This window comes from Pseudorasbora parva, chromosome 18, assembly GCF_024679245.1.
Source record: "Pseudorasbora parva isolate DD20220531a chromosome 18, ASM2467924v1, whole genome shotgun sequence".
NCBI lineage: Eukaryota > Metazoa > Chordata > Actinopteri > Cypriniformes > Gobionidae > Pseudorasbora > Pseudorasbora parva.
In genome coordinates this window covers 18,801,551-18,814,465 of record NC_090189.1, presented here as the reverse complement: position 1 = coordinate 18,814,465, position 12,915 = coordinate 18,801,551, and the positions used below count along the sequence as shown (strand labels likewise).

Here is a 12,915-nt window from a genome sequence, read left to right as displayed (position 1 = left end):
AAAATTGGTGACTTGTCAAATTAGCTATGTAAAGGATCATGAAACACTGAAGACTGGAGTAATGATGTTGAAAATTAATTTATACCATTACAGTAATAAATTTAAATAAATAAAAAAGATTAAAAAATCTTTTTATATATATATATATATATATATATATATATATATATATATATATATATATATATATATATATATATATATATATATATATATATATATATAAATCAAGCGACTGTCAACCAATTCAAGTAGGAAACAAATAATCTCAGATAAGATTATGCAATATGTCATTCGTATGAATCGTCAATATAGGCGCATCCACTACTGCAAAGATGATGAGTCTGCATTGTCAACTTAATCTCTGCAGCAGAAAACACTATCAAATAAATTATTAAAATGTTCAGACGTTTCATAATCATTACATTTGTATGTGCGCTGTGGCAAGCTTTATGTGTCCACTTGAGGGCTGATTATTATGATTTATAGGGCTTATTAATATGTGCGATTAGCCAACTAATCACTTAAATGAACAACTAATAGTTGTCCAGAAAAATCTTTAGTTGAGGGCAGGCCTATATTTCACAATACTACTAAACTGAATGCAGATTTATGATTTAAATGTTGCCTTACCCTCCCCAAAATTTTAAAATGTAGAGTGGGAATGCGTGTGTGCAAATGTGTGTAAGAGCAATTTAGCTTCTAATGTTTTCTAGTAAAAACTGCAACAAAAATACACATCTTAAATCATGGCGCTCTTATGCACTGGGTGCTGGAAAAAAAATTGTGAGATGCATGGGAAAAGATGCTCATCTGCATGTTTCTATAAAAAAACATTCAAAAAGCGGTGCAGTAGAATGCAAAAACATGACTTGTGTGAACTAGCCTTAACGTAGTAATATAATATAATCAAAGCAAAATCTATCAGTCTGAAATTAAACACATTTTCTAGTTGAGACATGTTTAAACATCCTATTAATGCTAAATGATTCTTTTGGTCTTTTAGTTGACGGCTCTATCTAAAACCAACCAAGTCTGAGGATTAAGAACAATTAGGGCGTCAACCAGAGACGACTGTTGCCTAGGCTAGAACACAATAAAACAATGGGCAAAAACAAACCAGATGCTTTACCTGCAAAAGCATATCACTACAATTTGAACTTTTTTTACTTTTAAGGCTTATCTTGCAGAATGTTGCAATCAATAAATATTGAACCTGAAATGTCTCAAGGATGGGAGTTTATTTCCAGCATGGGCTACTCCTGAGTCTCGATCTTAACCTGATCTACAAAAACAAGAAGTCTGAATGACTCAGCCTGTCTAAAACTCTCCAAAATATTTTTTTCCTAATGAACAAGTACAAAGATGAAAGGCAGAGAGCATCTACTTCAATCTTTTCAGATTGAGAGATGTGAAATTACATGCGTGTCCTCAGGCCTCTGAATTCTCCCTGAGATTGCACAGATAATTCTTATCACAACGTTTTCAAATTGGAATTTCTCCCATTTAATTGGATTATGCTAAAAACGTAGCAAGTGGGCACTCCGGATAAGACACTCAGCCACGAGCTGTAGACTACTTTTGGAACAAAATTGAAGAAAACATAACTACAATACCCTTTTTTTTTTAGAGACGAACTCAAGACACAAATCCACAGCCTAATCACTTAAAACAAAGACTGGGAAGCAAGCAGATTATTCCATGATCTGCCCATTGTTATGCAGGAAACAGAAAACTAAAATGTTGAACGACATTCCACCGCCAAGATATTGGCCCTCTTCACCCCTCAGAAATGCAATGTTAAATTTCTCATGAATACCAAGCAGTAAAGATCTGATTAATGACTGAGCGCTGTGTAATAGCGTCAGTCACCGCAGCTAATCAAGAAGAATGCCACATGATTAACCCTTATTGAGAACTGTTCCTCAGGCAAAACACAGGAAAAATTAAAGTCATACATCTTCAGAATTCACTAAGGCGAGATCGTTCCATTCGTCTCCTCAATCTACAGAGTGTCCTCCGACTGAAACCGAACCAACACTCTCTACTTGTGAAAAACGTTTGAGGTTGCAAAAGCCAACTTTTTGGACAATATACACTTTTAAAAATAAAGGTTATTATAGGGGGGTTTCACAACACTGCCTTATGAAAATGTTTGGATATTTAAGAAGCGGTTTCTATTTCTGTGACGTTAGTCAACCAATCAAACCACAAAAGAGGCAACGACTCATCGTTACTCCCATCGGTCATCGTGTTAAACCCGGCAATAGCAGGCCAGGTGGATAGGCCTGTGATTGGTTCCCGCAAAAGTATAACAGAAGCAGCAGAAATGAATGTACAGGTTTCCAGACTGAGTTGCCGGGCGAAATCAAAAAGCTGGCAGATCATGCTGGGTTTATCCAGTCTAGTAAACTATAGCTTCTGACCTTTAAATCCGATTTGTGATTTTATGACATCCATTTCTGCATTATTTATTCAGAAACACAAGCATCATGATGGTATTTGTGTATTTTACTTTTCCTTTTATAACAAGTGGGCCTACAGCCCTCCTAAAAAAATAACCCCCTTACTGGACAGGCATTAGGACCCGTGGGATAGGGCTGTCACTTTTTATTCGATATTCGAATATGCATTCGAACATGACGTTAAATATCCGTAATGTAACTATAAATAAACTATCCGGTTTTTAAGTCTGTAGCTTCATATAAGCACCTCAGTCGGAATAAAAATGCCCAAACCAAATGAAATTTTAATAGCTTTGAGAGGGGTGAGATGAGCCTTTTTATGAACCGAACAAACGAAATATTTCACCATGTAAACAACCTTGACCGGAATACTCGTGTTCATATGACGTGATACAGCGTGCTCCCTCCACCTCTGAAGAGTGCGCACCGCATTCACCACGCAGGCTATAATGTTGACAAGAGAGGAAAGTTCATTTTTCTGAGGGGTAAACTTTCTATTTCGTAAGAAGTTATGAAGATAATGTTGGAATAATGACACAGACATAGTCTGGCTATATCCTCTTATCTTGACAGCATTTGTCCAAGGCACTTTTTATTTAACTGCATAACCCTAACCCTGACAGAAAAATACATTTTTCTGAGATGATTATTATACTTTACAACAAATAAATAGCATTTATAAAGCCGTATAAGTCCTTGTTGCCGTTGAGAGATGGCATCCATGAAGGCGTGAACACATTCCAGCTGCCGGAGAGGAAAGCGTCCGAATTTCTAATGCGGCAGACAAACTGTGCGCGCATGTCACAAAACGATTCCGATTGAAAGTCAGCACATGTAAACTCCAGATCGGTTTAGATAACGTCTCATGTAAACAGTCCACTGAATCTTTCAATCGTAATTATTCTAATCGCAATGACAAAAGAGTGTGCTTGTGATTAGACCGTTTGTTTTTTATTTAATTTGCCATGTCATGCAATAGAGGGCGCTCTAAACGTATTGTACCGTAGGCCTATGACCAAATGTAGGCTTGCAGATATTAGAATATATTAGAATACATTGCTTTATATTTGATATCCGTTCGAATTAGATTTTTCTCAAAAACGACAGCCCTACTGTGGGATGCTGTTGGTGAACGGTAACCAATAGACTACTATAATGACGCTGGCTTGTAAACGTGAGCATCGTGATTATTTGGCGTTTGAAAAAAATAAAACCCATGAAATTATATTCATATGACATGCTGAAACATGTGCCACTGACTGTACCTGGGATAAAGACATTTCACACGCGCCGCCAGAAGAACACCTGCATGTGCTCCTGTAGTGTTCAGGGTAACTGTTAGTGCTGCACCAACCCGCGGGGCCGCTTTTATGAAGTTATTTGGCCGCCCCGCACCACTGTATATATTTTTACAACCCGCCGCGCACCCGCGACCATTAAATAAACATACGGGGTCCGCGGGTTATGAGACGACCTGCGCATTACTAGTTCAGGGCTATAAGGGTTGTCATGTCAACAAATGCACGCGCGATGGCATCCCCTGTTGTAGGATGACAGATCTTACGACAGTAGTTGAGGACATTATTTTTTCCCAACTGTGGGGGACCCCGAGAGCAAAAGTTGCCAAGTGCTGCTTTAAAGGGCCAGTGTATCAATTTTAACATGCAACATATTTCAATGTAAAATTTGAGAATAATTCTCTCAATAGTACACACAAAGTGTACAACCTAAACACAAATACTTAAAGACTGAAATGCACCACATGATTTGCAATATTTGTCAGTGAAAATAATTAGGGATAGTTGTCCCATTAAAGGCTGCATCCATTTAATAATTGAATAAATATAATCATTTACATTTTTAGTGAATCCTGTTTATGTACAATACTGAGGTGCAAATATTATGTATCTGTCAAAAAGTATAAATTGCATGTTATTTACACATATTGCAAAGAACTGCTACTTTTATATGGTGTAAATAGAATCTATTTTCACCCAGTAAAGCTATTTCACGTTGTAAATAGTATCTACAGCTATTTTATTTTGGGAACATGAGGGCTCATCAGGACTGCCAGTGCATAAGGCCCGGATACTGTCAAAATGTAGTTTATTATTGAATACATTTTGACATTTCTTTAGAAAATTATGGGTGCGTCTCAATGAGCTAACTAGTTTGGTAGGAAGGGCACTGATCAGGGAATTAGTCCGTGGGGTGACTACTGAACTAGGGAGCTGATTGAGACGCACCCAATGTCAGCCCATTTGTGAGGCAGAGTAGAAGCAAAATAAGAAACTTTTTCTTTTTTACATATTGTATGCAATATAGTGTTGCTAAATTTTGGATATTTAATAAAACAATTTTTATCTTAAAAACATAAAAACAATATTTTGCCTTAAATATAATACTTTGATTTGTACAAAAATAGATGGGAGACAGAGAGATATTAGGGTAAATTAAGAAAAGGAAAAGGGAAGTGAGGGTACCGTTCGAAATAAAGCCTTTTATTATTTAGATAAAAAATAGGGTTGTCTGTGTTTCTACATTTTATTTTGGGTGCATATTGGCCTGGATGGGTGTAGGATTTCCCGGCCTGAAATTGTGTCCCAGTCCGGCCCTGGTCGGAGTGAAGTGGAACGATAAAAATGAGCAATGGTGAAGAAAACTCAAGAGCTCACGACCAGCTCGGATGACACAGATATCATTGACAAGTTAGTTCGCTCAACTTCAGTGGTTTGGAGATATTTTGGTGATCCCATCCGACATAAAACAGAGCGAGGTACGTGGACTGCTTATCATAGGTTCACGTTCACCACACGGAATATAATTATTAAATGATCGTGCTTCTGCGAAGTTCTTCAATATAACATTGAGTCCAACACAGCGGTAAATCTACATTAACTACATTCACACACAGCCTTGGCTTATCATCACCTTGTTAGTTGTAGTGGGTGACTTGCAAGCTAACGTTACCAAACTATAATCACTAAAACGTCAGACTTGTACATCGCTATCATAATTGTTTGTCTTTGGGGATGTATTAATGACTCGGCATCGCCTGTATCAAAAGAGAAATAATTTCATGCGATGTTTAAAATGAATAAAATAGACTAGACAGCCCTTACTGGAGATCCACAAATACTGAACTTCTCAGTCCTCACTCAACTTGCTCTCTCTGTCCTCTCACGACCAGCCCACTGTCGGTGAGGAGTGTGTGTGTGTGTGTGTGTGTGTGTGTGTGTGTGTGTGTGTGTGTGTGTGTGTGTGTGTGTGTGTGTGTGTGTGTGTGTGTGTGTGTGTGTGTGTGTGTGAGATGCATGGTGGACCAAGAGAGGAGGGGCAAAATGTTTCTTGACTTAAAACGATTTTTTTTGGCCCGTTCGCATTTTTTTGTTTTACTACTTACACAATTAAGTAATGATACTATTGATATACAATGTAGAGTAAAAAGATTTTGACCACAATTAAGATTTTAATAAATAAATCTACCTCAGTTTTAATAAATTGTTCACCTGTTTGGGAAGTGTTTGTCATGTTTTAACAATAAAGGATAGTTTAAAACCACAGATAACTGTCTGTTTTCTACATATTTCACTCAGGAGCAAAAATATGCCTTTAAACTAGGGATGTCAATTTTCACAAATTCCCATGATCGATCGTCGTTTAAATTAATAATCAATTCATTGATTAATTGTTAACATTAATACTGAAATATACAGCAGTGGCTTATAGTTGACAGCATGACAGAATGTACAAATGCTGCTCAAAACGGCATGTTCTTCACCAAATGAATGAGAAGGATATTTTTTATCTAAACAAAGAGCTATGGGATTGTAAAACTAGTCGATGTGATTTATAATTTAATGAAATTACTTATTTAATAACCAAAAATAACCTGTAGGCCTAATACAACACCAACTCAGCTCTGTTATTCAGAATGTGTGGATGCTTTTCCAAGAACAACGTGCTGAAACGTCACCTAAATCCAATTAATTCAACACGATTTATTAAAATATTGTTTTCATTCATGTTATGTAATGTGACAGTCCCAATCATAGTTATTATTAGTCGCGCGTTACTGTTTGAACTGCGTGAGCTGAAGCGGATGCACTGAATCAACACTGGTAAGTTACACTGATCGCTCTTTGCTATCGCGTTATATTTAACTCAACAAAAAGCTTCCTATATGAGATTAATCAGATTTATATAAAGTTAACAAAATATTACAAATTATATCTGCACAAAATGATGCGAATGCACAAGTGAACTTGAATTGAGTTGCTGATATTCATATTCAGAATGGGAGACGCGTGGTGTAGCTCTGTATGCGCTAAAGCCGAAGCACTGAATGAAAACCGGTAGCCACAAGTTACACTAAAGCCATTTGCTAGTGCGTTTTATTTCGCTAAAAGAAACGCATCCTATATGATTGATCACATATATAGCACGCACGAGCACGACCCTGCTTAATCGATGATCGATAAGTCTTATCGATTAAATGTCCTATCGACAATTAATCGATCATCGATTAATCGTTGACATCCCTACTTTAAACTTTAAAGAAATAAAGATTTTACATTCATCGTGATATTTATCAATATCGACTGATATGGAAAATAATATTGTGATAATTTTTTTTGGCCATATCGCCCAGCCCAATGTGATTGAGCTGCTGAGGGAGTGTCATGACACAAAGGCAGAAGGAGTCAGATTACATTCATCATGATGAATGAGCTGAATGAGCTCTCGTGATGACAGCTGAGGTAATCGCGTCCGTGCTCGCGGCATAGATTCCCAACGTGTGTTCAGCCTTGTACGTTTTCAGTTCAGGCCTTTGGAAGCTTAACTTTCATAATAATTCATTTGAGAAGTGGAAACACTCACTTTGCTCCGCACAGTTCCGTTTACATGAATCCCCGCAGCTGTCTGAGCTGAGTGCAATCTCCCACCCCTAATGCACGGAAATAGCTCCCTCTGCTGGCTGAAGTCTTTAGCCTCTGGCCAAAACTTGCTCCGATGACGTAAATTGACGATATTTGCGTCATCCGACAATTTTTTCCAGAAATAAAATACATAAATCTCTGGTCTCAGGGGGATATGGGGAGGGGAAAGACACTCTAGAGCGGAATACACTCTATTTTTTCAGTGTATTCCACACCGTCGCATCTAGTCAGATACCATCTGGGTTTTTTGACCGATTTAACATCAGTGGCGGGCCGTCAGTGTGAGAGAGAAAACCAATTGGCTGTTCAGGTTAGCGAGTCAGTCACGAGAATAAGAGCAAAAGTGAAGAAAGCAAGCAAGCAAGTCAAAACTGCACAGACAAAAGACTTGTTATAATTGAATGCCAATCTTACCCGAGCAACACTGCGCAAAGATTTTCATAATAACGAGCAGAGTGGCATAATGAACGTGATCAGCGTTATTAATCTTCAAAACAGTAAGCAAGCGCTGATTTGTTTATGGTTTGTATGGATCGCTTTCCATTTTTAAAAGACGAATATAGACAAATATATCTGCTTAAAATAGACAGTTATATATATATCTGCATTATTTTTCATATTGAACCGATGCCGATGTTTACATTTTAAGCCTTTATCGGCTGATTCCAATGACGCGGCAATAATATTGCGCATCCCTATTTTATACGCAACCTTTATTTCTAACAGTGTAACATCACCTTAATCAATATAAGAGACACAAGAAGAGTACTTACCAATGCATACGTCGATTTTACCCTTAATGGCAGCTTCATGGAGCGGAGTGTAATTCCAGTTGTCTCTGGAGTTGGAATCGGCTCCCTGACAAAGCAGCAAACTGACCACCTCAGCATGACCGAAGGAACAAGCGTTGTGCAGCGGGATCAAACCTCCGTCGTCCCGCGCATGTACGTTCGCCCCCGTCTGCAGAAGATGCTCCACAACATCTTTCCTTCCAAAACCTGAGAGACAAGCATATCAGTTCAATCAAGCTCTTTTATCTCTGCAAGGTTTACAACATGCATATCAGTTATGCCTACCAAGAAAAGCCTGTTTCAACAGAAAAACTTTATTTTGGTCTGGCATGATAAGACTAAGAATACTAGCGATAGACCATAATGATGAATAAAATGTGTTTACAAGGATCATTCAATCATTTTAAGCAAATAAATGCAATATAAGCACCTTCACTCTTTCCCTGCTATCATTTAAAAAAAAAAAAGTGTCAGCCACTGCCAGGGTATTTGACCATTTTAACAAAAATTGAATAACCCGTAGAATATTTTGTTTTATGAAAATCTGAGCAAGCATAAAATATATCAAAAGAAAGAGCCGACCCTCTAGCCTAGAAATCTAGACGCACCCTAGCGGCAGCAAATTTAATCTGCCACGAGTGTCGTCTAGCAACTCTCAATACCCTACTGAGCTGTATTCTCCTAAATCTTGCCGGGCCAATCACATCGTGTATAGAGTCGGCGGGCTGGGCCATAATGACGATGGCCGAGTTGCGTTTGCGTGCTTCTTCTATTAGGGTGCTTTCACATCTCTAGTTCGGTTCATTTGGTCCGAACCAAGGGCAAACAATTATACATTGTTGCATTTTTCTGATTTTTTGGTTCCTTTTCACACCACACTGATTGCTTTGGTCCGAACCAGTTAAAACTAACCAAAACGCAGGCACGTGACAACATCCACATCAGTCATTGGCCATGGCGTATTTCCTAAACTGCTTTTCGATTGGTCAGAATTTACGTGTGGGAAAATTCCAACAGGAGAGGCAAAGCCAGCAAACTATAATAACACTATGGAGAGACGACTGCGCGGGCTGGTTTTGTCCCTGGCCATAATCTACTACACTGTGCGTATTTACCACAGTATGCAAACAATACGTTTCTATAATGAAGCATAGATGCGACATGAAAACAACGTTCTAATGCACTGCAGACGGCGAGCGTGCATCACTCGTCACTTCAAGAGGAGGCGTGCATGAATTATTTACTCTTGACATGCTTCCATCTTCCGAAAATATTGCCAACGATCTATCAGGTAATAATATCGTGCACACAATGTCAGCGCAGCTAACTACGGCAGCTGGTTCAGTCCAAAAATGATCAGTACTTTTGCAGTTGGTTCTGTTCAAGGTCGGATCACGTTCTCACCACAAACAAACTGCTCCAGAGTTCGTTTGAAAGCGTACCGAGACCACCTCTTCAAGGAGGTCTCGGTACGCTTGTTTGGTCCGCTTTTGGTGCACACCCGAGTGCGATTGCTGCTTTCAGACCTGACCAAACAAACCATCACATGTAATATATCATCACATGTAAAAATCTGAGTTTAAAATCAATCAGTTCAATTTACTCACTCCATTAAAAAAAAAAAAAAAGGTGTCACAAGGTGTCACTGGGGCAGTACCATTAAAAGGACATATTTGCACTTTTTTACTCCTAAAAGGTGCATATTAGTACCCTAGAGCACAAATACATAACTTAAGGTACTACTATTAAGCTTTTTAGTGGTAAAAAAAAAAGGTACAAATGTGTCATTTAAGGGTACTGCCCCAGTGGCAAGCTGTTGTACCCCTAAAGGCACATATTTATGCCTGGTTCACTTGTATAAATCCTTTATGTGCATGGAAAATTGTGTACGCACAATTCAATGTCTTTTTGTGTATAGACAACATTTATACATCTGGCAGGCCCCTGGTGCAACTGAATCACCCTATGAAATGGCTTAACAAGAGCAGTTTTCTTGTCTGTGCGGACATATTTTCTACTGCAACAAGGAAGTTGGGTCGGGACATATCAAATGGCTCTTTATTTGTTTTTAAATAGCCTCTAAAAATAGCACACAAGAAATAAAATACACAAAAATACCCCTATTGTGGTTGCATGGGGTCTTTAAAGAAGATATCCAGGCATTTGTGGCAGTTACTGGAAGGATTATTTTAAATCATTCTGTAAAGATTGCACTCACAAACAGCAAATTTCAAAATAAATAAAGAACGAACGTATACATAAATTTTCATAAGGTTTCAAGATTTTATTTATTTGATAAACATAGATTAGTTTTAAAATTAATTTATTTCAAACACTGAAATATGTTGATATAATTACGTGTCAACATGCATATTATCACCATTTTTCCGAAATAAACTACAATAATTTATTGTGGAACAAAAACTAAAGGTACTACATTTATGTTTAAAATGATTTAACTTTAGCAGCTCTGGAAATGTACTATAGTACGTTAGCTCGAGGGGTCCGGTTTCACTTTATCCTACTATTAAGTTATGTGAATCAAAGTTAACTTTAATTTTGTACATTGGATGACCAATCGTAACTTTATTACGGCGTTTCTTACTTTTAAAGATCATTTCCCGATGTACTACGGTTTATTCGGTCTTTGTTGAACTTTATTCACTTTCGGACAGCGAAAGTGAATAAGCAAACACGAGCAGACAGATATAGCACCCAGAGTGGTTAACTTTCTACTAGATGTTAAATAATTGGCCAACGAAACTCTACCTTGTTCCCCGTGCCCCCGTTTGCTTTTCCTTCTACGTTACCTTGCTGTTTTTTAGGTCAAGATTGATCGCAAACATTCATATATTTGTATTTACCTGCAGCGAAGTGGAGCGGAGTGGACTTGCGCCCAGCCATGTCCTTAGCGTTTACATTGACCGTATCCACCAGCCTCTTCACCCGAGACACGTCCCCATTCCTGCAGGCCTCAAACAGCTCCCTGAAAGCCCCACTCGTCCCGCAGCCGCTGCCTCCAGGACTGGCACTACCGGAGTCGGGAGTGGAGCCCGCACTACTGCCCCCGCCGGTGGTAGACGAGCTAGTGCTGCTCGAGCTAGAGCTGCTGCTGCTGGTGCTGAGGAGCTGAGCAGGGATTTCAGCAGTGATCTCCGGTTCCCTGATGCTCTCTGGCTCCCCACCAACTGCAGAGCAGCCGGTGTCGGTGGGTGATTCCAGAGGCGTGAGGGGACTGGAGTCGGGTCTTGGTGGAGAGGATAAGTTTTGTTGTTGTTGTTGCTGCTGCTGCTGGGAAGTGCGACGAGACGTCGCCATTTTCGCACACAATTCCCCCTCTGGCAGCGAAAACAGTCGGGGAGAACTTCCGGGAAGTGTCAGAATAAAACTTCCGCTTTCAAATTATCAAAACGGACAAATGTATTTTTGAGCTCTGTGACATTTAACATGTTAAGCACAGTTTTCACCAGAAATAGTTCAGGGGTAAGCCTAGCTAAAAAACTTTAAAAAAAGAATGCATTTAAAATAAATTATAAACAAAGCTCTGCAGTGGAATAAAAATACACTGCTATGTAAGGAAATCTACAATATTTTAGCTGGCCTCCAAAGTTCCTAAACCCCTCTATAACCAGTTGCCTAACCAGACAAAAAAGCTAAAACCAACAAACCATCACTGTATTTTTATCCCAGCAGCGATTAGTGCATTATGCGGGTTTTCAACTTGTGTAAAATAAGATGTGTGATTAACATTGTCTTAACCAAGTGAATATTGAAGGACTGCAAAAGTTCAACAGATCAACATTGTTTACTAAAGCCCTATATTAAATCCAAAGACATGGCTCAAAGTCTGTCTTAGGTGTATTAACATATGTTGACCCTCATTGGGCAACTCAACCATCACTGATCCAATATTACCTAAACAAAACAGCAGATTCCCCTTCTGTAACTCTCTTAACTGTAGATGTAAGCTAGTGAAAGTGGTGACCTCACAGTTGAACCCTAGGACGAGAGTTCTTTTTCCTCAGCTGTTTGGAAGTATTTTGTCGCCCAAGCTGAAACACTAGCCCTAGATGAAAATGTGAAGTTACTTGTGCTTAAGTAGGCCTAAGGTTTTGCTTGTTTGATACCTGTTACATAATGACAATGTTTGCGTGAGAATCGTGGAACTCTTATCACAAACTCAGTCCCACTTTACTATTTACAAAGCGATTTGATTTTCTCCTCATGTTCAAGAGAGTCAAAATATCTACATGCACAGTCTGGTCCAAAAGACCAAAATGAGAAAATCTGAGATTCTAAATCTGATTTCAACCTGGAAATAAATACAAAGTTTAGGAAGCACACATTCACACTATAGAACATACTTTATCATGAACATACTTCATATTTTAGAACATACTTTTTAATATGATTTTTTTTTTCATTTAAATTTATTCTTAAATTGTTATGCTGATAACATCATGTGTTAAAAATGAATTAAATTTTGTTAAATATCAAATGCTGTTACGGGAAGGCATTATGTGCTCTGGAAGTTCTACAGCTGCTCCCTTTCTGTCCACCTAATGGAGTTTGTCACCCTGTTCTAGCAGTCACAGAGATTTATAAATGACCTCCTGTCGCCACTTTACAAATTCTGCATTCTGCATAAGTGCCATTCTGCATCGGTGTCGTATCAGCTGTCAATTAAGTGTCCTGTGCACTTTTAAAAATACTTTATCA

The 12,915-nt window shown here is 38.5% G+C and overlaps 1 protein-coding gene across 6 annotated transcripts in view; it reads right to left on the bottom strand.

The window, feature by feature from the left end:
- Window positions 1-11,559, bottom strand: part of tnksa (tankyrase, TRF1-interacting ankyrin-related ADP-ribose polymerase a) — a 118,568-nt gene extending 107,009 nt beyond the window's left edge. For 5 of the 6 annotated variants that reach the window (XM_067424337.1, XM_067424340.1, XM_067424339.1 and 2 more), the window contains exons 1-2: window positions 11,061-11,558; window positions 8,179-8,403 (exon numbers count right to left, since the gene is read on the bottom strand). In XM_067424337.1, coding sequence (XP_067280438.1) covers window positions 8,179-8,403; window positions 11,061-11,514 — 679 coding nt within the window. In that variant the 5' untranslated portion in view covers window positions 11,515-11,558. Of the gene's footprint in view, window positions 1-8,178; window positions 8,404-11,060 lie in introns of all 6 variants that reach the window. The other variant, XM_067424338.1, reaches the window with a different exon arrangement.
- Window positions 11,560-12,915: the final 1,356 nt, after the last annotated feature.